General features: G+C 41.4%; 1 protein-coding gene across 3 annotated transcripts in view; it reads right to left on the bottom strand.

Moving 5' to 3' along the window:
- The window catches only part of ARID5B (AT-rich interaction domain 5B), a 167,065-nt gene that overhangs the window by 71,874 nt on the left and 70,360 nt on the right, over positions 1 to 24,831 (bottom strand). For all 3 annotated transcript variants that reach the window (XM_081157342.1, XM_081157341.1, XM_081157340.1), the window contains exon 4: positions 14,925 to 15,155. In XM_081157342.1, coding sequence (XP_081013468.1) covers positions 14,925 to 15,155 — 231 coding nt within the window. The remainder of the gene's footprint in view (positions 1 to 14,924; positions 15,156 to 24,831) is intronic.

Here is a 24,831-nt window from a genome sequence, read left to right on the forward strand (position 1 = left end):
GTCTGTAGAGGGGTCAGCAAATTTTTCTGCAGAGAGTCAGAGCATAAATATTTTCAGCTTTGTGGAGCAAAGTTACCTCTGCCCTTGCAGCTCACAAACAGGCAAAGATAAGACATAAGCACATGAGTGTGGCGTGGCAGTGTTCCAACCCAACTCTATAAAAAGGCAATGGGCCAGATGTGGCCCACGGGCCATAGCTTGCCCTGTGGAAACTAGATTGTAATCAGCACGCTGACCTAGGAGAGCAGACCCAGTGCTGCACGCAGAGGGACCCCTCAGGCCTGATGCTGTACTCACTGAAGGCACAAACCTTGTCAAACCCGAGGGTCTTCCCAGCCTAATAAGTCACCTACAGCACGTGCTCAGTACTCGTCAGATAAGGCTGAGGGGATTGGCCATGTTTAAGGTCACACGAATCACTAACTGGACATTGTTGCGGGCCGGGAAAGCAGAGACCACAGGGGAATGCCCAGTTACCCCTGTAGAAACACCGCTTTATATATTTGACAAAAGTCCCAGAAATTTGGGCATTGATTCTTGCAATCATTATTTAAATGAATTAGAGTAGTTAACAAGTGACTAAAAAGAGCAAAAATAAAAATAAAAAGCACAGCGCAGCCCACACTGTAAGAGTACCGAATGTAAAGTCCATAGTCAGAATACCAGCTCCACCACTTAACTAGTTCTGTTGGTGGACTTTCTTAAACAGCTCTGAGCCTCAGTTTTCCCATCTACCAAATGGATAACAAAACCTACCTCAAAGTATTATGAGAATTTAAGGAGATAATGTACCTAGCAAGTGCTCAATAAATGTTAAAGTTGGCTTCACTAAGCCTATCACTGAAGTGATTAATCCTATTAAATACACGTAATTCATTAAAGGGATACCACGGAGAAACACTAACTACACTTAGGCACCTAACAGAGTATGAGCTACAGTTATTATTACTATTTTTTAATTAACCAGAATTCTCAGAAATGAGCTGTCACAGTTAAGAAAATGTAAAGTTTACAGAGAATCATTACAAATCATTATTTATTTCACAGAATGCAAGTGTGTGAGAACAGAAAGGGCTCTTAGACTTTTCAGACCAGGGGTTCTTCATGGAAGGTTTTACATAGTCTATAAATCCTGAAAAATACACGCAGACTTTGCGATATTTGCTTGGTATATTAATTTTTGCTTATAACATTCTTCAAAGCCATGATGATGATGATGATGATGGTATTTGCATGCATATTTTCATGAGAAGATTCATAGCTTTCATCAGATTCTCAAAGGGGACTGAGATCCAAAGAGAGCTCAAATATCCAGTCCAACCTTCTGTTTCACATCTGAGACACGGAGACAGGGGTTAACCCAGTGGCTTAACCTCCATGCTCAGTATGAGCGTCCAATTCTGAACCCAGTTCTCCCGATTCCCAGGCAAGTGCCCTCTCTAGTGCATTGTGCTTTTTCTTGATTTCTTGGTAATTAAGAGCACGGAGTGTATCCCTCCAAAATCATGGCTCTGCGCTTTTACTCAAGGCAAGGCCTTTCACCCAAGCAGCACACCGTGCCATCTGCTGCTGCTCCTCGCCACACTCTACAAACTCATGTCACCACCAGTGGCTGCTCAGTCATTTCTCCATCACATCTGGACAGAAGCAATTAAGGAAGCAGGAGCCCTGGCCGGGTGCTCAGTTGGTTGGAGTCTCGGCCCATACACCAAAAGGTTGTGGGTGCGATTCCCTGGTCAGGGCACATACCTAGGTTGTGGGTTCCATCCCAGGTCAGAGTGTGTAGTAGGGGAGGCAACCAATCTCTTACATTGATGTTTCTATCTTTCTCTCTCCTTTCCTCTCTAAAAAAAAAAAATCAATTCAAAAAACATATCTTCAGATGAAGATTAAAAAAATTTTTAGCCCGGCTGGGTGTGGCTCAGCGGCTGAGCATTGACCTAGGATCCAGGAGATCGCGGTTCGATTACCGGTCAGGGCACATGCCCAGGTTGTGGGCTCCATCCCCAGTAGAGGGCGTGCAGGAGGCAGCCAATCAGTGACTCTCATCATTGATGTTTCTATTTCTCTCTCTCCCTTCTTCTCTCTAAAATCAATAAAGATTAAAAAAAAATTTTTTTTTTTTAAAGGAAAAAATTACTTCTGCTGGAGGTAGTAATTACTTTGTCTGCTGCCATTCTCCATTACCATCACCACTGACCCTGACTTTAGGCATTCCTACAGCACTGAGTCGCAATCTTAAGTGTGATTAAAATATTGGTAATAGGACATCACCCATTCAAATTCAGGAGGTCTGAGACTAAAAATAAAAATTTTAGTAAATTCTTCAGGAGATTGACACTGATGTGAAAATCTTTGCCTGAGCTCACTTTGTCGCCTAAGCCCAATATTCACTGAAGAAACGTTTTTCTTGTTGAGCTTTAGAGCCAAGTAAAAACTCTTGGATCTTCATTACGAACACTGGCTCTCAGTGTCCTCAACCATAGCTGTAAAAGTTCAGCAGATAGAGCTGATTGTGAACTAAGCCTAGAGCAGGCTCTGATTATCTGATATCTCTGCTATTGCTTAGAAGGAAAAGAATTTTGGCAATAAGGGATTCCTGGAATTTGTCCTAAAGAAACCATCAGAATGCTGATGGTTTTACATATAAGGATGTTCATTGCAGTGTTAGTTACACATTATACAGTAAAGCAGCAAAGCAAAATCCTGGAGGAAAAATATAAGCTTCTAATAGAAAGGGATTATGTGATCCCCGATAAATTCATTTTATGCAGTATTATGCAACCATTAAAATGGTGTTTATAATAATATGGGGAAATGTTCATTTTAGAGTAACTAAAATTTTAAGATAAAACAACTGCATATAGAAAACACGCTCAAGTAAATACAAATGCTTTGGAAAAGGACTACAACGGAATAGATAAACAGTGATGATATTATGTGTACTATTTCAGGAGGCAGTATCCGAGCCTGGATAAGCATACCAGCTCTGAAACCAGAGAAACCTGATCTGGAATCCAGCCCGACCACTTACTAGCTGTGTGACTCTGGGCTCATGTAACTTTTTTCAGTCTCTGTTTCTTCCCTTGTGGTGTGATGATTAAGCTTCCTTAGAGAGGCACCCTCAGGAGTGAGGTCATATGTGTGAAGAACTTAGCGTAAGGCCTGACGTACTGCACATGCTCAGAGAAGAGTGACAATAGTTATTATTGTTGTTAATCTACTTGTACTTTCCATAATGGAAATAATTTCATAATGAGAAAAATATTTTGGAAAACATTGAACTGTTTTTCACCATTTACTCTGTTTTCATTTTTGAAATACTGTACAAAGGGGGTGAGGGCTGGGGAGGGGCATCAGGTTAACTGAAAGTTCTAGTTAATCAGGGTTTGCTGCATACAATCTTGCAGCTGTGATGTCCTGTCCTTTAGCACTGGGCCACGTTCCGGGGGATGGCATGGAGAGCACAGGTGGAGAAGCTGATGGCCAAGTCCCATTCTGGTCTCATCACTGCTGCACTAATGTGTGGGCACTGATTTTCCTGATCAGCTCTTCAGCTGCCCAGTGGGGTCGATGATACCTGTCCTCTTGGTTATAGAACTGTTCATAGGCAAGACACTGAAGAGCAAGGGAAGGCTCTTTGGAAAGTGAGTGGTGCTCTTCCATGTGAAGGACGTTCCCCTCGTGAGGTGTGAATGTCAGGCCTGAGTGTGGGATGAGCAGTTACCAGGGTTGGGAGTGGTGAGGCCATGCTCTCCACATCTCTGAATCCACCTCCTCAGCTCAGACAAATGGCATTGGCACCAAGGGTCAACAAGACAATTTGATGGGGCTCCACAATGGTCCCTAATTTGTTCTAGTTTTGACACTGGTTAACTTCCTTTCTTTCAAGAACTGTGGGACGAAATGCATTCTCTGTAACACAGGATCTGCCATATGTGCTATGGTAAAGACAAACCTCAAAAGAACCAACTAGTACCAGCTAGCTGAAAGCGTATGTTCTGGAGATGGGCAGGAATCGGTGCCCTGATGTAGGTCCTTGTCTTGTGTGTGATATCTTCGTTAAGATACTTTATTCTCTATCTTAAAAACCATGTTCATGTCTGAAACTGTGAGGAAGAAAGTGTGACCTGCTAAACCCTGTGTGTTGTGAAAATGTCTTATCCAGGATCCTCTACCGAACTCTTCTGAGAGACAGAAGGCCTCATCCTCACCTACAAATAACACAGGGCAAGTCAATGATCCATAAAAAATCCTTGGGGCATAAATGCCATCCACCAAGTAGTCTTCCTAATAATGAACACTATACTGGCCAAGCCTTTTCTTTCCCAACACTTTCTGATATGATTCAGGACTGTGATCTATATTATGTTCCTGATCCATAGAGCCCATATTTAATTAAAACTTGTCGATATATTGTATGCTAACAGCCCTACCACTGTTCCTTGATTTCCACAATGAATTTTGATATCTGTGGGTTAAAGGCTGGAAAGGTCGATGTGTTGACACTTCTGGTTACAGTTTTCCCTAACTTAAGAATGCTCCTCAGCTTCTTCAGAAAGAACACCCTTCTAGGTTGTGTAGATTCCAGGGTCTGTAAAGCATCATAACAAATGGACAATCTTCAACCAAAGATACTGACCAACTTATTTAGAACATTCCTCTGGTTTGAAAAGGTGAGTAAATGTTGAGGAAGAAACAGTTCCTTTGAGCTGGACATTTTCCCTTGAGAATTAAATCAACTGTCAATTAATCAAAGCTTGATGATTGAGGTCAAGAAATATTTGTCTCTAAGAAAGAAGATAAGATTGTGGAGATTTGATGAGCTCTGGAATCTAGCAGCGTTTTTATATTATTTCAACAAACACATGTTAATACAGAGATGAGTGAGGCATGATTCTTACCCCTCTAGGAGCTTAGAATCCAGTGAAGAGAAATGCAATAGAAACCTTTGACTTAAATACCAAACAGAAGGAAAAACCAACTTTGGAAAAGTACCGAGTAACACAGGAGGAACAAGGAGCAGGGTGTTAAAGATGATTATTCTAAAGCAACTCTTTCAGCCCAGAAGCAACCCTTTAACCAGCCAGGAAACAGAGCAGGCACCTCACTCTTTTACCCCCTTCTGAAAAGTTGGTGAATCCATCCTCTTGTTTCTTATATACCCAAGGGGATATTTCCAATTTAATAATTGACAAGTTGATTTTCCCTCCAAGGGGCTTCTCTTGGGTCCTAACCACAGTGAAACCTGTGGGCCCAGGAGCATGTGCTCTCTCAAGGGAAGGTAACATCTTTTAGGAAGAAGAAAAAAAGTTTTGCTTGTGGAGGCTGTTTCTCATCTATGCTGGAAGCTAAAAATGGTCAAGGAAACAATCTCTTTCCTTGAGCTTCAAAGTCCAGATTATTTTCCACCTCCTCACCTGAAATAACTCCCTCCTTTTTCAATCCCTTAAGGTTCAGTTGAAGAGGCACGTTCTCCAAGAGGCCTCCCCTGACATCTGGGCCCTCGTTCACACTTCTCAGCCTCCTCAGTGAGCCCTTAGCTGACTGTCTTTTAGCGTCCGTTATAGGGCAAAGCTTTCCCATTTACAAGGCTTGGCAGAGATCATCTCCTTTGAACATCAGAATAACTCTTGACTCCTAGCTCCATGCTCCTCTCACTTTGCGCTAGAAAAGTCTGCCCATTGGGGTCAGCAGACTGGGCTGTGAAGGCACCAACTCCCACTTCAGCAACGGGCTAAGTCTGTGACCATGTTGTAGCTGTGCCACCACAAGGTTGCTCATGATAAGATGCAGGATTGTTAAGAGGATCACGGGTAATAATTGTAGTAGGCCATTGTTCTAGGTCGTCTCTCAGCCAACTTGATTTTTAAGTATCTTGAGAGCAGATGATATCCCAACAAAAGCCTGCAGTTGTGCCTTAAACAGTCAGTGCTGAATGAATGAATGAATGAATGAATGAATGAACAAACGAATGAATGGATAAGCACCCAAGAAGTATTTGGATACACCAGCCTTTTTCTGCCCAAGTCCTATCTGTTCTTTAGTCTTCTGAAATGGAGACTGGAGAGCCAAAAAGGCCATTCACAGAAGAGATTCTTAGGGAGAGAATTTCTAGGCAACTTCCAAAGGGAGCATAAAGCCCAGATGATGGCATCAAGGCCCAGGCCAGCCAGCAATGAGAAGATTTCCTGAGTAGGCAGTACAGCCGGCACTGGTGCCAGGAGTTTGGCTACTCTGCCTCCTCTGAAAAGCCATTACCAAATCATGGCAAGCAAAATTTAATTTTGAAAAGGGAAATGATTTATGTGCTACAGTTATAAAGAAGTGACAGAAGCAGGAAAGCTTGCATACATTTCAATTTTTGAAATTAAACCTATAATTTTTTCATTATAGGAGGATGCCAAGTTGGGAAAGTCAATGCGTCCTAAGCAGAAAATTAGAGAGGTAGATAATGAAAGTCCTGTCAGCATCGCAACCCCATGTCTTAGAAAGAGTCCCTGAGAACACAGGGCAGTTCGCTATCTGTCCCTTTTAACTTCTAAATAGTTCCAGCCCTTAAAGGGCTCTATATTCGTATCTACTTCTCTGATGAGATGAGAAGCCATTGGGAGATTGGAGCAGGGAAGTGACCACTCTGGCTGGTGCCCTGAAAAGAGACCAAAGGATAGACGGGCTAAAGCAGGGAGACTGTTATAATATAGACAAGAGAGGACAGCGGCTAGCATCAAAGTTTGTTGATCCCAATCCAATGGTTTTCAGATTTTTAATCTTTATGATCATTCTCTTCCTAACCACTCGCAACACACACCGATCTCTCTAAATCCTGCTGTGCGTTCATTATCAAGAAGCCTGGTGATCAGTGACTGGTTTCCAGTCAGCCTGATCTTAGGAAGCCTGAAAGCTCTTTCTTAGTTGAGTCCACTGTCTGAGAGCAGTCTAGTGTAATTGGTTAAGAGCATGGATGCTGAGCCAGACTGTCCAGGTTCATATCCTGGTTTTGCTACTTGATAACTGTGTGACATTGCCCATGCTTAAATGGCCTTATCTGCAAAATGGGGGCGAGCAATGTATCCACAGCATGCATGTATCCATTTTCATTTCACCAATATTTATTACACATCTACTCAGTACCAAATATTATTCTGGTCGCTGGGCACATGGTGTCAACAAGACAGAAAAGTTCCCAGCTCTTATAGTATGGGTGGGATGGGGTCACAGAGTATATACATATAAAGAAACAAATATAGGAGTTAATTTCAGATAGCGATGAGTTATAGGAAGATAACTCTGCATTGCATGATGGGATAGAGCTGGGTTTGCGGAAAGGGGAAGGTCAGAGACTTCCCTGGGGAGGAGACATCTGAGCTGAGGCTGGATGGAAGGAAGGAGCCAGACCCATGATATCTGTCCAGGCAGAAGGACAAACAAATATTTCTAGAATGAACGGATGTTGAATGATTTTTAGTAGCCAATGATACCTCACTATTCCCAGTAGTATAGATGCGAAACAATTTTGTGAGTGTGTTTTGAAGACCACTATAGACCCAATACATGGTTACGATTGTGTTGGGTGGTGTAAGAGGTACACGAAGATCTAGATAACAGTAACTACTAAAGTAGCCCTTACCCTGTACTGTCTCAGTGCTTTAAGTCATTAACTCACTTAATCTTCACAACAATCCTGACAGGCATGACCTATATGTATGAGGTGTGGTCCGTGGCTATCCTGAACTGTGTCACTCCTCTCCCCACATACCACAGTGTAAATTCCTGAAGAGGGGGAAATTCTCTCTCATTCACGAATGTGTGCACAAGGACCAGAGGAGTACTTGGCACATAGTAGGCATGTAATAGACATTGGTGATATGCATGAATGGATTAAGAACACAGTGTTAGGCAATGTGCTGGGCTCTACGCATCCCCGGACAGCCTAACCTACAGTTCACCTACTGGATTGAACTTAATCAGTCCAGCTCCCTTGACAGCCTGGAATGAGGGGGTTAGAGAGAATCTTCACGTATCAAGAGGATTTTAAAAATCAAGTGAATACAGACTTATCCTCAACCTCATCCCACCATCCCTACCCCTAACCCCATTTTGCCTGTGATTTTTCTCAATGGTCGGGCTCTTTCCTATAGTGCGTGTTTTTTAATTGACAAAAATATCTGTGTCACCCTAGAGAGAAATATGTTGATCTTGCTAATGCAACAGGATATAACTTTCTTGCTTTTCTAGATGAAAATGCTAGGTGAAATATTAGCCAATATAGACACAGATCCTGTCTTCTGGGGTGAACAAGGGTTTATTGTACTCGTGAGTCCAAATAGTTTTTAATAGCCCATTGAGTCCACTCAGCTACAAAAGGAGTCCAGAGTTATTTTAAAGTATCCTTTCCAGTCTTAAAAATAGAAAAGAAATCTACTAATCCTACCCATTCCATATATCATTACTCTGTAAATTAATTTATAGTAGGAACATAAAAATTCCTTTCACTAACCCCCAAGAGATGGTACCCTAGCTTCTAACGCCTCTGCCCAAGGAAGCCTGCTCTCCAGCCCTCTTTGTGTCTTACTGTCCTGGAAGCCAAGGCCATATGTTAATCATTACACATACTGCGAAGCACATCCAACACACCTCCACCGGCAGATTTATTTGGATTTGGTTTACTGTGTTGTATGATGAACTTAACATTCATTCTCTCTGTCCCTACTTTGGCAGCACACGTAAAAAAGAGAAGGTACCAAGAGTGGTCTTGGTTAAATTACTCTCTAATGATATACAGAACCTCTAGAAAATTTCCAGGACCAAGCAGTCCTCCGAAGTGAGACCTCTGCAGGTTAAGTTTTCTGCATAAACAGCAATATACAAGAAGCACAACTCCTTTCCCACTTGGCTTCAATTAAAGAGAAATGTCCGCCTAGTTATCTTTGGGAGATCGGTGGGCACCACAGGCAGGAGCAAAAGCCCGAATGTGGACCGGGGCCAGGAACAAAGCCATTTGAGCATCGAAATCCACTGTGACCATGAAACCTACTTTGGCAAGGAAAAAAATGTTTACTCACTTACAAATTCCCATGATCCTTAACAAAACAACTGCCTTTCCTTTCATTTCCAGCAAAACATGTGATGTTTAGAGGGAACAGGCTGAGCCTAGCTCATCCTTTATGCTTCAAAATAATTTTATAGGCCCTACGTTTTCTTTTGCAAATCAGGGTTTTGTCCCCTCTTCTGTTTCCCTCCCTCCCTTTGCTTTTTCTTCTTTTGTCTATAATGTCATTATTTCACCTGGGAAAGGGAAAATTCAGTGCAGTCAGAAAAGCTTCTTTAAAACGTTATAAAAAGTAGGAAACTTTTCTTTTTCCATCAAGGTCCTAATAAGAGTCCGGAGCCTTAAGGAAATGGTTCCTTTATCATTTGACGAGCAAGATCGGTTTAGATGACTACAAGTTGTCCAAGGTCTAACACTCTATAGAAACAGTAGAGAATCTTCATTTATCAAGAGGATATTTTGTTTTTTTATTTTTAAATCAAGTGTATCCAGACTTCTTCTGAGCCTGGTGAGTGAGCTGTTACTACTTGCTTTTAAGAGGGATAAGTGAGGGGCCTAGGTACTCACTCAGAGGAATAGCAAATCGGACAGTTGAGCCTTAGTTAAACCTGGGCTGTTTTTGAAAACCTAGCACTCTTTTCACTCTACCATTCTGTCCCCTCCGCCCATTTGCAGAGTATATGTTTTAATACTGACATAGCCAACTTCTTCTCCCTGAAGGTCAGAGCTCAAGGTGTTCTACACATGGACCAAACACCAAGATGGCAGTCCAGCTCATCCTTGGTAAATTACCATCCCCTTTCTTCAACTGTATCCCATTTCTTAATCGAGAAATACACACACATACACACACCCCAACTCCAAAGAACTTGGAAGCACAACATATATCTCTTTGCAACTGAAAACGCAGACTGAAATAAACTTTATCTTTTATTATTTTTTTAATGAAACATATCTTAATCCATGTAGTACCACTCACTTTTTAAGAAAATCCTCATGTGAAGACATGTTCATTGATTTTTAGAGAGAGGAGGAAGGAAGCGAGAAAGAGAGAGAAATAGTGATTCATTGCCTCCCACTGACACCCCAAACCCACAGCCTAGGTATGTGCCCTGACTGGGAATTGAACCCGCCACCTTTTGGAGTGGAGGATGACTCTCCAATCAACTGAGCCACACCAGCCAGGGCAGTCCCGCCCACTTTTAAGGGCTGGTTTCATCTAGTTTATATATATTGGGTCCACTTACATCTCTCTGATGGAAGCCAGTACCTTCAAGTTATCCATTTACCTACTGTACTGCGTTTGCCTTTGTTTGGAGTTAGCTGTCAACACTTCACACATGTGAAATCAATCTGTGTGACATTAATGTAAACATTGTGCATTACAAACTCGTGGACTTTTTATTGTTCTAACAGGAAAAATAGACAATATGTTTGCATGTGTGCGTTTTCTCTGCAGCAAAGACAATAACACAATATAAATGACAATGTGTTTTACAAAAGAGGGAACTGAATTATAAAAAGAGGTAAAAGCAAGGGGGGGGGGAGCTGTGGGAGAATGCCTTATGTTAGGAGATTCTAGAAGGGCAGTGGGGGCAGGAATTAAAGATTTTTATGAGAAAAATTGTCATTCATAATGTCACTTTCCCCACATGTTATTATAATCTCATTTCCTAATTGCATGGGCAATACAACCAGTTTTCATAATGCTTTAATAGGGATCCAGTTGCTTTAGTTTTAAATATAGTCAGTTTTCTTGTGCTGAGAAGAGAGCACATTGCCTTTAAGAGCATTGTGACTGACAAGACGGAAGAATGCGGGCAGGATGTGGAGGCCGAAGCTTTTCAATCACCTACCACTAATATGATTCAATTTATGCTTATGTCATAGGTTTAGACACTGCGCAGTGCTGTAAGCAAGGGAAGGGTTTGAATAAAACAGTGAAGAAAGCAGATGGTATGCTATCAAAACCCTTCAAGCCTAAAATAACCTTTCCCGAGTAAGAAGGCTAGTTAATTAAAACCAGGATCTATTTACTCTATCCGGAATATCTCAATGTAAATAAAAATCAAAAGGACACTACTGTAATGTGAGACCAAATGATAAAATTTCATCTATATTATTATTTTTTAATAGTTTCTAATCAAACTTTTCATTAAACAGCTTCATAAAATTCCACGGAGAATTTATTTCTAGGGATTCATGATAGACTTCAATGCCTTACTTTTATTGTTCAATTAAACTTGTTTCTTCGGTGGACAACAGTGAGGAGGAGGGGGAGCGGGGAGGTATCTGGGCAGTAGGGCAAGGCCGTCACACAGAGCAAAGCCCACTTTCAAAGATGAACCCCAGGGAATGCAAGTAAGCTGCAGAGCATGTGAAGAAAATGTGGGGCGTCCCGGCCCAAGAAAGGACATTGAGTTCCAATTCCAAAGCCACTGCCTGGGTTCCCCCCAGCCCTGGTCCAAGGACTCACATTCATGTCTCCCTGGTAGAGAGAGCATCTGGCCATTTATGAAACCCACCTAGAGGGCAAGGCTCACTGAGGGTGCTAAGGGCAAAGAACCCCAAGAGAGGCCAACAGTTGACCCAGGGTGAAGGCAGCCATTCCTAACATGGAACTTTAAATGATCTAGATATTTCTAAAAGTTTTCTAATAACCTCTTTCTCTATTCTGGAAATCCAGATCCAGCCTTGACTTTTCCATGAGGCGTTTCCTGACCCCTCCCCCCATGACCACCATCTCCAGTCACTTCACCTCTCGCACCCCCAACCCACTTCAAAATTCCTACTGCACTCGCTTTTTGCAACACTCACCAAATACTTACTCACTGCCTTTCTTGTAACATTAGTGAACCTTTCAGGTGTGCTAATCCTGTCTTCCCCAATTAGATTTTAAATCCTCAAAACAAGCAGGGACTGTGCTTTATTTATCTTTTGAACACCCCTCTCAGCCCTACTCCATAATCCTATTTAATAGAAGAAAGCAAGAAATATATTAGTTAATAAAATAAACATTATTTAATCATAGGAAAGTAGACACTGTCCTTTTTGAGAAGGGCCTTGGAGGTATTTTATGACAATTTATGAATTTCATGTGTCAAAGGTGTAGCTGCTAAATGCTATAAACTCCTTGCCATCAGCTCCACCATTCATCCACCTGGTGATATGGCTAATAAAATTTGATTTTTACAGCCTAGGCATACTGTTACCTAAATTACATTTGACCAATTACTGAAGTCACCGAACGTGTGGTACAGAATATATACTGTGTGGAAATTCATCTGCGGGCCCCCTGGCACTCGCGGTAATCTGACAGAAGTGTTTCAGTCATCTGGCAGTGTTTAATATTAGGAACATTTGTTTAATGCTAGTCACTAATTAAATTTATGTTCTTCCACCAACTGTTACTTGGTTGGAGAAACCCAACCCCACGTTTTAACAAACCCTTTAACTCATGTTGATTTCTAATACAACCATTTGGAGGTTTAAATGGGTGTTCTCTGGAAATTTAGAGTGTGACCAAAAGTGGAAGGTGGGGGAGGGATGTTGGTGAAGGTGCTCAAATCAGGTCAAAATTAAGCTTTTATTTATTTATTTGGCTCACTTACTAAAATGCAATACTCTAAGTGCAAACTATTTGAAGTACAAATGTAACTTAAAAAAATCTAATATTCTAGTTATTAAACTAGCCATCTAGAAGCTCTTTAAAGGTACCTTTATTCCAAAAGAAAGCTTCCACTTTAAGAGGCTAGAGAAGAAAAAGAACATTAAAATTAGCTATACCAGAGGAAAGTTCAGGAAAACACTGAAAAGTCAGATGCTTGTGTTCGTGAGAACATTTAAAACCAATTTAGAAACTTAACCATTGTGATCACAGTTACACTGGAACTTCTTTCTATTACCAATTCTAGATGCAACAGCTTTGAAACTCAATGACTAATAACTCCTAAATTAGCCAAAAAGGTTGAAACATTTTTTCATTATATTACACGGTGGAACTCTAATTTTGAATACTCTTAAAGGAAGGAAAGCATTCTTTGAGTTTTATTTCGTGTCAGGAATTTAGAGACGTCTTTAGGGCCAAGCAGGATGGAGGGTGTGGGCGCAGGGGATACAGAAGAAACACTCAAGATCAAAGTATTGAAAACGAAAGATTTGCAAATGCTGATGTGAAAAGAGAGGGTATTTTAAAAAAATGTATTGGATACATTCATCTAGTTGAATATAAAGGTTTTTTGAATATTAAAAACATAACAATAGCCCTGGCAAGGTAGCTCAGTTGGTTAGAGTGCTTGTTGTCCAGATACACCAAGGTTGTGGGTTTGACCCCTGGTCAGGGCACATACAAGAATCAGCCAATGAATGCATCAGTAAGTGGAACAACAAATCTCCCTCTCTCTCTCAAATCAATAAATAAATAAATGAAAAATATGACAATAAATTATTCTTGGAAGAAGGAAAAATGACTTGTATAGACACTATTACAGATTGACAGTCATTTGACAAGCCAGAGTATAAGCATCTGTAAAAATGTGAAAGTCATCTGTAAAAATAGTTTGTAAAAAAACATCATGTCCAATTAACTTAGGTCGCCTTTCCCTCTTTCTTCCCTTCCTTCTTGGATCATCATATCCCATCCCCTCATCCTCACCTCTCTTCTGCCACACACCTACTTACAATATGCCTCCCACAGCAACTACAGGGCTGCTGGAGTCATGAATGATCAGACTGGAGAGGCAGGAGTGGACTTCCATCACCATGCCTGTAGCAATTAAGCAGAATAATCTGAATCTCAATAATCTGCACACTAGGGATCCTTGAGGAAATGTTAGCCAACAGAGTCAAGGAATGTTCCAGCTCAAGGGACCCCATGTGCTCTGTAGGCCAGAGTCTCAATCTCTTCTCAACCCAGGTACCCATGAGGGATTCAGCCTGGGCAGTCATCACCTGGTGCCTCCATGGTGGCTATTCCCAAAGAAGGGAGCAGGTGAGGTTGGGGGTTGTTCAGGTCTCTGTAAGTATAGGAATTTCTGGGGATTGTGTGTATTTTGATAAAGTGCCCCCAGGGTATTCTAATATCCCTGCCCACTGCTATGATCCAGTCTCTTCAACCAACAGATGAGAAGGTAGAGCTGTGAGAGCTGGGATGCTGGCTTGCCTCCAGTCCTGCACTGTATTGTGCAAGGTCTTCCAAACTAATGATACATCTTTTCCTCCTTCCCTTCTGCCTATAGAGGCAAATGATTGATCGGCTAGGCAGAGGTGCAGGCAAAGATAAGTGTGCATGTATCCATCTTTGGTGGGCACAGTGTGTAAAGATATATGTATATATATAAAGATTTAGATCTATTTCTTTGTACGCTGTGCCCACCAAAGATGAATATATATGTAAATATACATATATATGAAAACAATTCATGGGTGTGGGGACCTGTTATCTATCCATTCATCTGTCTAACTTCCTGCTTATTCACCTTGTAGTACTGAAATGGTTACAATTGGTGCATGTTCACAGTTCCTTATAACACTGATCAGTTAAATAAAAAATCAGATTCTGAATAGCCAGAGCCTTTTAAGAAAAAACTAACACGAACGCTTCCTGTCCTAAAGTCCAATTTCAAGGTCGACCAAGCAACTTCAGAGTCTATATTGAACAACAAATTCTAAATAATAATCTTTTACCCTAGTAAACAGAGGCTGCCAAGGAGGCAGCGATGCCTTAGGCCGCAACCATCTGGGGGATGGCAGGGGTGGGGTAGCCCATCGGGCTTGAAAATAAACCCTGTTCCCCATCACTGCTCTTCGCAAGAAGTGAAAACAAGTAGACACGCACGCACAGGTTTCACGTAGGGAAAAAAACCAGACTCACCAAACTCATCGCATATGCTCTCGTTTTCTATGAGAGTCGGGTGGTCAAAGGTGTCCCGGCAGTACAGGATCTGGGGGTTCTTGCTGACCACGGCGATGCCCCCCAGGGCCAGCGCGAACTGGTCGGTGAGCAGGGAAGGCGGCTTGTCCTGGATGCGCTTCAGCATCGAGCGGTAGCGGCAGTACTGGGGGTAGCTGAGCACGATCACGTTCGTCTCCTCGTCGTCCTCTCCTAGACAGACAGCAGGACACCTGCGTTACCCTCTTGCCTCCCACCGCCGCGGCCACGGCGAGACCTCCACAACCCCTCCCGGTTTTGTACTAAGAACAGAGCCTTCGGGGGCCCCGGCAGCCGGTCACCTTCCCTGCAGGCTGCCATCCTCCCAGCCCCACCTCGCCCCTCAAGCTCCGCGCACACGCCCCGGGCCACCGCAGAGAAGCGGAAAAGTGGGGAAAATGAAGAAAGAGGGGGATGGCCCTACAGACGGCTTAAGCAATTTGTGGGTCATCAGCAAGCAGGCGAAACAATGAAACTGTTTCGGAAAGAATCGGATATATATTTCAAGCGTTAAAGTCATCATCTTAGGAAAAATCAGAATTCTGTTGAGTCTCTTTATGCTTATTTCCGAGGTCTGGTAGGGCTCCCTTTTTTTATTTTTTTATTATATAATCTTTCAATGTTTGAAGGCTCTGAAGAGGCCATCTGGCCCCCGGGAAACGTCCATGGGTCCAACGGGCAGCGCTGTGCGCTCTGGCGGCTGTTAGTGCTATTCAACAAGTATTTCTGGTTCTCTCAATGGTCCTGTGGAAAGACCGTGCTGCCCGGCCCACTGGAGTCAAGCGTCCGCGTGACTTGTTTCGGCCAACGAAAGGTGACAGAAGTGAGCGTCTCCTTTAAGAGCGAGCGTGTGAGCACACTCTCCCCTCTCCTTGCTCTGAACATCTGTAATGTTTCAGATAGCGGCAACTCTGCCAGTCTGGGTCTTAGAGCGAGAGGAACATGGAGGAGGGTCCTTGGTTGATCCTAAGTGGATATATAAGCAGAAAGAAACCTTTTTTTATTCTTTTAAGGGAGACCGTGCCTTGGGGTTATCTGCTTTTGCAGCATGATCTATCCCAACTTGATTGATACATCCACCTTCTCTGCCCTCCCCCCATCCTTACCCCCTATCTTCTAATGTTCCTCAGATCCATCTGGTAACTTGGCACATCTCAGGGAGCCACGCTGAGAGGACTCCCCAAAGCAGCCTTGTCAAAGAGCTTCATCAGAACCAACTTAACTCAGGAGACCATTTCAGCAACTTTAATGAAGCTCCCTCTTACAATGATCTTAATGCTTATTTACACCTCCCTGTATCAAGTGCTTCTTTATGAAAACCAGATTCTGCATGGATGAACCCTTCCTTCATCTTAGGCTTGAGAAGTGGTAAACACCCCCCGCTGGTAGCCTGCCACCTGCACGACATGCTGAATTTAGGTGCCATGGCCCAGTTTGCCATCACTCTCTATAACCACACCATCAGGGCATTTGTGAGCAATTCCCAGATATGTCACTTCCTCATCCGAAGGGGGAAAATGCTCAGTATTTCGAGCCCTTACCAGGCTGCAGGGAATTGCACCAGACAGTTGTTAAGGATACCAACATTATCGTGGCCATCTGGTAACCAGTGGGGGACGGCTGAGCGAGGGCAGAACATAATGATGGAACACAACCAGTACCAACGGAAGGTGTGCATGCGACCTTTTCAGATAGGGGGCCAATGCCCAGATGTATTTCTAATTATGTTCACTTAGTTCCTCAGGCTGGAGGCGTCTTTGAGAATGGAGATGTTTAGCTGCTTTCAAGATGACATCTTTTAGCAGTTTACATTTCTTAGACTCCTGCCTAGTTTGTGGGTAGCCACTTTGTCAGCTGGCACACTTAATGAAAATGAAATATGTTTACATTGGAGGTAAGTCCCCAAATGAAAAGAAGTTTGAGATGTTGATACATGTCCCAAGACAGGCCAATGTGAGATTTTAACAGCAGACCAAGGCATCTGTGCTTTCTATAGAGTTAAATCACAAAAAAAGTTGTAGTGGAAATAGTCAGCAAATATCATCAGAATTCCAGAGTATCTAAGTACTATTTGTAGAAGCAGACCTCCATAGTGTATTTTTATACTCTATTTGTCCAAGATGATCAAGATCTGCCCAAGACTGGTCAAGGTGAGAGAGAGGGCTGTAACCAGGAAGCCCCAGGATTATTTCAGCATGCTCAGCTCCTAATACCATCTTCTGTGCATGGGAAATACTGTGCAGATAAATACCTGTTGGTTCCAAAATTCTGTCTTGTTTGCGTTATTGGCTTTCAGTGATGGGGCGAAAGCTACACTAGTTTATCCAAGTGTTCTTGAAATGAAATAGAGAAAGTTCAGCTTTTCGAGTTGAATGAGGGAGAAAGACTGGATGCTTCAGAGTTTTATAGCAGAAGTTGTCACCTGGCCTGTTGGGACCACTCTACTTCTGTCCTATCCCTTCATTCCCCTTCTGGTTTTCTCTACCATTATTCATGACGATGCCATCTCTAACACCTTTCCAATTTTCTGTTCTGGATGGAATTGGTTTCCTGGCTATCTTCTGTACTTAGAAATAGTTTCTTTCTTTTTCCCCCCTTCTCCGCCTCATCCTGGCTTGAAACCTTTATCCCTCCCTCTTCATACAGTTCCTAAAACACTAGCCACGCCACAGATCCTTCTCTTTCTGGTTGGGAGAAAACCAGCAAGTTCCCTCTGACCCTCAGTCATGAAAGCACGTCCTATGATGTCCATTCATTCTGGAGACAATGTCTCCGAGTGCTCCTGGGACTGCCCACGTCGGATTCACACAGGGCGCCTGCAAAAAGGCAGACGGATTCCAGAGGCCCCTCAGAAACCACCGATTCAGAATCTCTAAGGTTGGGGCCCAGAAACTCTGATTCTGAGTTGAGCTTTTTGCATAGACTTATAGTAACTTATTTAGCTTGCATTTGGAACTCTCGGTCTCTCTCAGAGAATTATATAGAAATTATATAAATTCAGTTTTCAGGTACATGCTCTTATCCAAACCACCATTGTACCTGGGATAGAATACAAGGCCAAAGTCCCTTCTCTTTGCCGCTGTCCCAGGATTGTTGCAGGCATCACAGAAGACAGCAAATGAGAAAAAGCCCTCAACTAAAAGTATGAGGGACCGAAGGACTGTTTTCCTGTTTACGAAGCAGAACAAACCCTGTTGTGATTTCTGCTACTACTGATAAATCACTAAAATTTACAAATGTGTTTCCCATAGCCTATCTCTGTTGTTCTTCACACAACCCTATTAGTAGCACTACTACCTGTTAATATCTCCCAATTTAGAGATGGGAAAACTGAGATTCAGACACCCAAGTCACTAGTCCAGGATCTCCGAGAACTAGAAAGTGATGGAGGTGGGAATATAACCCGATCTTCTAACTCTAAGCGTGATGAGCACAAATAATAATAATGATGATAATAATAATAAATAGGGGTTTCACTTATTTACAACATTAGGAATGAGGATGGGGGCCTCTGATCAAGTAAAATGAGACTTCTGTTTCACCAAGAGCTGTAGAAGTCAGAATTCTGCTCTGGTTAAGTTAGCTTGTTATTATCTTGGAACGCGGCAATTCCCATTGTAACGATTTAACATTGACACACCTTTTACGCATATCAACTTTCCGCTTTCTACCCACGTGATAGGAAATAAAGCCAACTCTCATTGCGCAAGCCTAGAACCCCTGCCCCTCATTAACCTCTCCCCACACTAAGAGGCCAGAGGCATCTACGGTGGCCATGCGTAGTGATGCCAAAACATCAACTATGATAACTTTGTTGCTCACGAACAGAACCACCCATTTAGACCAGAATTTTGGCATTGTTTGGACAGAGGCAAATTTCCAACCTTACAATTAGATTTCCCAGAGGAGCTGCCGTTCATATTTACAAAAACCAGAGAAAGCCCACGAGACCCTCGGGACTCCTGTGGTGGTGAACAAATGATTCCTGGTGAGAGTGAAGAGAAGTTTCAGGGAAAAGGTGAGATCTGGAAAAACCAACAACTCATCTAGGTCAAAGTTTCACCCAGTGAAGACACCCTGAGTCTCTTCCTTGGGGTTTAAGCAGACATATTTATTTAAGTGGAGAAACACTTTTTTTTCCTCTCAAGACAAAGTGTGGTCACCTTAATATAAAATGTATATATACCGGAGTATAAAATTATGAGTTTGGAAGAGCTTTCCAGATCTAAAATTCTAGGATCCTATAAGTCCCTCCTAAGCCTTTGCATTAGATTAACTTCCTCCTGATACAGCTACAGAAATATTAAAGTGTTCAACAGCTGTCATATTTTATTTTGCCCTAGTACACTAAGAAACAAAAAACCAAACAACCCTTTCAAGAGTTCTTATTGAAATTCCTCAGCTACTGCTTTCCTCCTTACGCGTTTGAGATACACATAAACAAACACTCCTAGGCGAAGCTACCCACGAAACAGGGCTGCCTGCAAATGCTGTGTGGGACACTTTCCCCTTTCCAATTCAGAATGGCCCAGCAGATACAGCTCAGAATGGATAAACTGCATGTTTGTTTAGCAAAACACAAACAAAGTGTTCTCGGAACAAAGATTTTCTTTCAACCACGCCCTCATAGAAAAAGAAATCAAAGCATTACCCTAAGGAATCTCCCTCTCACACACGCTAGTTGGTTGTAGCTGGTTGGGGTATGTATACATTACTCGATTTCTGTCAACAGAAAACGATCAGCAATAAATTGCTGGTACCAAAGACTGACATTTAAAACCATAATTGTAATATTCTATTAAAATGTCATCTCATCCTTTCATTCCCCCCTCCACCGGGGGGGGGGGGGGGGAATGAATATGCTTATTTTTAAATGAAATATTCAAAGGGAATAGAGAACTCAAATTACTAAACCTCATTTCAACTCCAGCGAAAAGAACTCTGCCTATTAAAAAAGTTAATACCTAAAGTACACCGCGTGTAAGGCTCAACCAAAATTACTCTAATCCTGCGCTTATATCATAATTACACGTTTTGTTAACCTCTCTCAATGTCAATTTTTCACTTATTTATATATTTTCAAAGTCCAAAACAGAATTCCACAGAGAAACTGTAATTATAACGTGAGGCCCCACCCAGGCTCTTCAAACAGTAACCGTATAGCAGGGCTTTAGTGCGCAGAGCTGGGCCGGGCGGGGGAGGGGAAGGGTAAGAGCGGGCATTCATTCCCAGTAGCTTGTTGCCCAAGTTGTCTTTGTACAAAGAGAGATGCATGAAATAGCAAACACAATGAATTAATGGAGCATTGACTTTCAAATATCCATAATGCTATTTTTAAAAAATAGATAATGGTGGCCAAACGCACAGAAGGCTGCAAACATAAATTCCAGAGGAGAAATGTGCTTTTATCTCTTCCAGGACAATTTAGAAATGTAACTTTCTTTTTCATTCTGGGAGGAGGAGGCAGGGCTTGTTTCAGAAACATCACACTATTATGCTGACTGAAAACCACTATAATCTACTTCTAACATCAGTAAGCTTTAAAAAAAGTCTTAAAAAAAAAACACAAAACCCCTTCACACCAGGATTTTATAGAGCCTGGTGGAAAAAGTATGCATGTTCCTTCCTGCACCTAATTACCTCAAGTGAAAAATCTGCCAAGTATTTTGCCCTTTAGTTCTCTTAATCGTATTAGGGCAAATGCATTTGGATGCCAATAGAAACAAACATTTAAAGATTTTCACTTAAAAGATTCCAAATATGTATGAAGGCTACTTTTGAGACAGAATGTCCCTCGACCTTCAAAGGCAACATAAAATGTTCTTTTGTTTTCCAAGCAAATATGAATTTGTTCCTGTTATAAAACTTGATGTCTGATTTTGAGACAATTTAAGTAAAATAATATCAATATGAGAGGCTCTTGCAATGATTTATGCTTCTTTCTGTTACTTTATTACATTAGACATTCCTTTCTCGAAGCTTTATACTTTTCACGGTGCTCCTAGCAACCAACCGCAAAGCATCAACTATATATACCTGGCACTAGTCCAATTCTTACTGCTATTGACAATGATAATGAAGTTTCCATTTAATTGCTGCTCTGTTGTGACACTGAATATTTGTCATAATTAGGCATTTCCTATTTTCCGTCTATTCATTTTTTATTATTATTGAAAATAATTTTTTTTGTTCCAGAAAACTGAAGTATAAAAATTCTACAGATAAGAGTAGCTACAGCTGTTACTATCATTATCAACATTGTAGCATGCAGTAAAAAAAGAAAGAGAAAAAAAAAAAGAATATAATTTCTCGGAAGGTAATTTTCCTTTCAGTCTAAGTGCTCTTTTTCATCTTACAGTTACTCAATGATTTCCTGTTCTAATTACAGGACATTATACAGAAAGACATTTGTAAAAGGAAAATGCATCAGTACATATGACTAAATAGCTTGCATTGGTTGAAAGTGTTTAAAATTCCAAAGTTGTGCATCAACTTTATCAATTCCTGATTACCACTCCGTGTAAATGTAAATGTGTAATGTGCCCCACCATATTTCTAAATCTTTCTCAAGGCAGTAAACTTAGTCCCCAAAGTTAGTATACATCAAAGGGGAAAATACATTTGCAGTTAAACTGATGTTGAGGAGCTGGGGTGGGGGAAGATCAGTTGTTTTTTTTTTTTTTGGTGGTTGTTTTTTTTCTTCCTCATCAAAGCTGTTAAATTGGACGCATGCCAAAGCAAGGAGTGGAAAATATTAATAATGAAAATAAATTAAATGCCTGATTAAAAGGGAGAGAGAACAAGATTCCATCCGGAATAGAAATGAAAATGCCACAAACTATTTCATAAAAACATACTGTGACGTAAATTACACATCAGTATTGCACTGTTGTGGTTATTTTGAGAAATGGTTTGTACTGTAAGTCAGCTGGTGCTGCTCCACCCTTAATGACTTTGTAATTCTCTACACAGTAAGCAATGGGGCAGCCTGAGATGGCTAAGACAGAAAACAGACCCAGCCATACAGAACTGGCAATAAAAAGATAATGTACTTTTAACATAACAGAACAAGAAGATTGGCTTTATTAACTAAAAAAAAAAACTACTTTAAATGGTCCCCAGCTTGCCATTTGTTTTGATAAATGGAAAGACAGATCTTCCCAGGACAGGCAACAAAAACATCACTGGAGAACTTATAAAAAAGAAAATGTGGGAAAATATATCAGTGCGTGGTTGCAAACAGAACAAAGAACATTTTGAATGCAAGGCCCGGGGTCTTAACCAGCTGTTTCCAAAACCGAGCCACTTCCAATAGATGGACACACAAATATAAAACTATGTATTAATATGTTAGTATCAGCTCTGCCCTCACTGTTGCTTCCTCGCTTAAAAAAAGAAAACAACGCAGCTAAACTAAAACCAAACGCTGCCTTCACTCTGAGTAACAGATGATCCCACTGGGAGGCAAGCCAGCTCCACCTCCGAGGTTCTCCCAAATGGTCACTGGGTTCTCGGCCACACTCAGGAGCCACTCTAGATCTCATTTTGAGAATTTTGCATCTTATTTCCACATGGCTCGTCTCAGCCAAATTTAAATGTCACACAAGACGGGGCTTATGCAATAAGTTTATCTACTGGTGAGACAGACTTACAGGCTGACATGTAGGTGAACCGGTGACCACATCTAGGGTGTGACTAAAAGGGGCCTACCCTACCTTAACGTGCCTCCCCCTCACAGGGTTAACTGGCAAGCTGTAGTCAGCCATTCGTTTTAGTATAGATGAGTTTCACTATCTGAAGAAGAAAGTATGAAGAGCCCATGAAAATGCTAGGGAGCCAGGTTTTAGACAAAAGCTCCTACTCTCAAAGTGTGCCAGAAGTTTTCTCAGACATCAACTTATACATTTATTTATTTACTAGTGACCCAGGGAAGGCTATTATTTTGGATTTGAACTTAATTAAACTCAACCTTTTCTTGGTTTACAAGGAGCTACTCCAGTCGGCCTGGTGGTTATCATAAACCAAAGGGGCTCTAAGGGAAGCAAACTGGATCATTTTTAGCACGACTGGCCTCAATCATAGTACCTTCTGCCATCTTTCCCTTGGAATATCTACCCGGCCTTTTATTTTTCAAGTTGTACCTTATGCCTGCCACCACTGCACTCCCATTACTGAGCAGCTGTATGCACGCTTTACATTTGAGAGATCCTCCTGAACCCCCAAATTCATGAACACATGTATTTACGGTGTGATAGTGGGCAGATCGATAGCTAAATGATCAGCTTCCACACCTCGGTCTCCCTAGCACGTAAGATACAAACGTGTGCCTTAACAAAGTGACTAACCACTGCTTTCATGGACATTACTTCACAAGTAGTCAACGCTGATCAGGCTAAATAAATCTCAAAATTTTCAACATGGTTTATATCAGGGGAAAAAAACGCATGGAACACTAAACACCACACATTGTAGGACTGACTAATAGTGATTACCCTTTGTCTAGTATTTTGGAGGCATTTTACATGAGCACACGTACACCGACACACACACACACAACTGTGTGGCTATTAAAAATAATAAAATCAAGTAACATTTCAGGTCAATGAAGATGCTTCTGTTATATTAAGCGAAAAGAAAGGAAACATATAAAATAATATATTCAGCCCCATTCATGTCCTTTGTTTAATAGCATTACTGAGATATAATTCACATACCAGATAGTTCATCCATTTAAAGTGTACAAGCTTTTAGTATATTCAGAGTTGTACATCCATCACTACAATTAAATTTAGAACATTTTCATTATCCCCAAAAGAAGCCCGGAACCCTCCTGCTCCCACACTTCCCGCCCCTCACCAGTTGCAGACAACCACCGATCGTTTCTGTCTCTATGGATTTGCCCAATTCTGAATATTTAATACAAGTTGAATGATACAGTGGGTGGCTCTTTGTTACTGGCTTCTTTCGTTTAGCATGTTTTCAAGGTTGACACACATTGCAGAGTATATCTGCATTTTATTCCTTTTTATTGCTGACTAATATTCCATTGTATGGACATACCACATTTTATTTATCCATTCAATCAGGTTATGAGACATTTGGGTTGTTTCCACTTTTTGGTTATTATGAATAATTCTGCTATCAGAAAAAAAAACATTTGTTTAAAAATGTGTGTGGACATATGTTTCCATTTCTCTTGTGTATATACACCTAAGAAAGGAATCGTTGGATCATATGCTAAGGCTATGTTTACACTTTGGAGGGTCTGCCAGCTGTTTTCCAAAGTGGCTGTGCCATTTCACATTCTCTCTAACAGAGTATGAGGTTTCTGATATCTCCACATCCTCTCCGACACTTATTATTATTGGTCTTCTTGAAAGTCATCCCGGAGAATGTGAAGTGGTATCTCATGTTGTTTAATTCTTTGTTTGCCTGCATTTTAACTGTGCAATTTTTTTAAAATGTGGGAACATCTGCCAATTTATATGGAATTTCAAGGGATCTCAAATATTCAAAACAGTCTTAAAAAAAGAACAAGGTTGGAAGACTCACACCTCTTGTTTCAAAATTCACTACAAAGCTACATAAGGAGAAAATGTGGTGGAGTGGGATAGAGTCTAGGAATAAACTTTCAAATATGTATCAATTGATTTTTGACAAGGATGCCAAAGACCATTCATTGGGGAAAAGAATGGTGTGGAGGAAAACTAGATATCCATAGGTAAAAAAATGAAGTTGAACCCTTGCCTCACACCATAGATAAAATTAACTCAAAATGGATCAAAGACTCAAATTTAAGAACTAACACTCAGGGGGAAATCTTCATGACCTTGATTTCACAATGTTTTCT

The sequence above is a fragment of the Miniopterus schreibersii genome (assembly GCF_964146895.1).
Source record: "Miniopterus schreibersii genome assembly, chromosome: 14".
Classification (NCBI taxonomy): domain Eukaryota; kingdom Metazoa; phylum Chordata; class Mammalia; order Chiroptera; family Miniopteridae; genus Miniopterus; species Miniopterus schreibersii.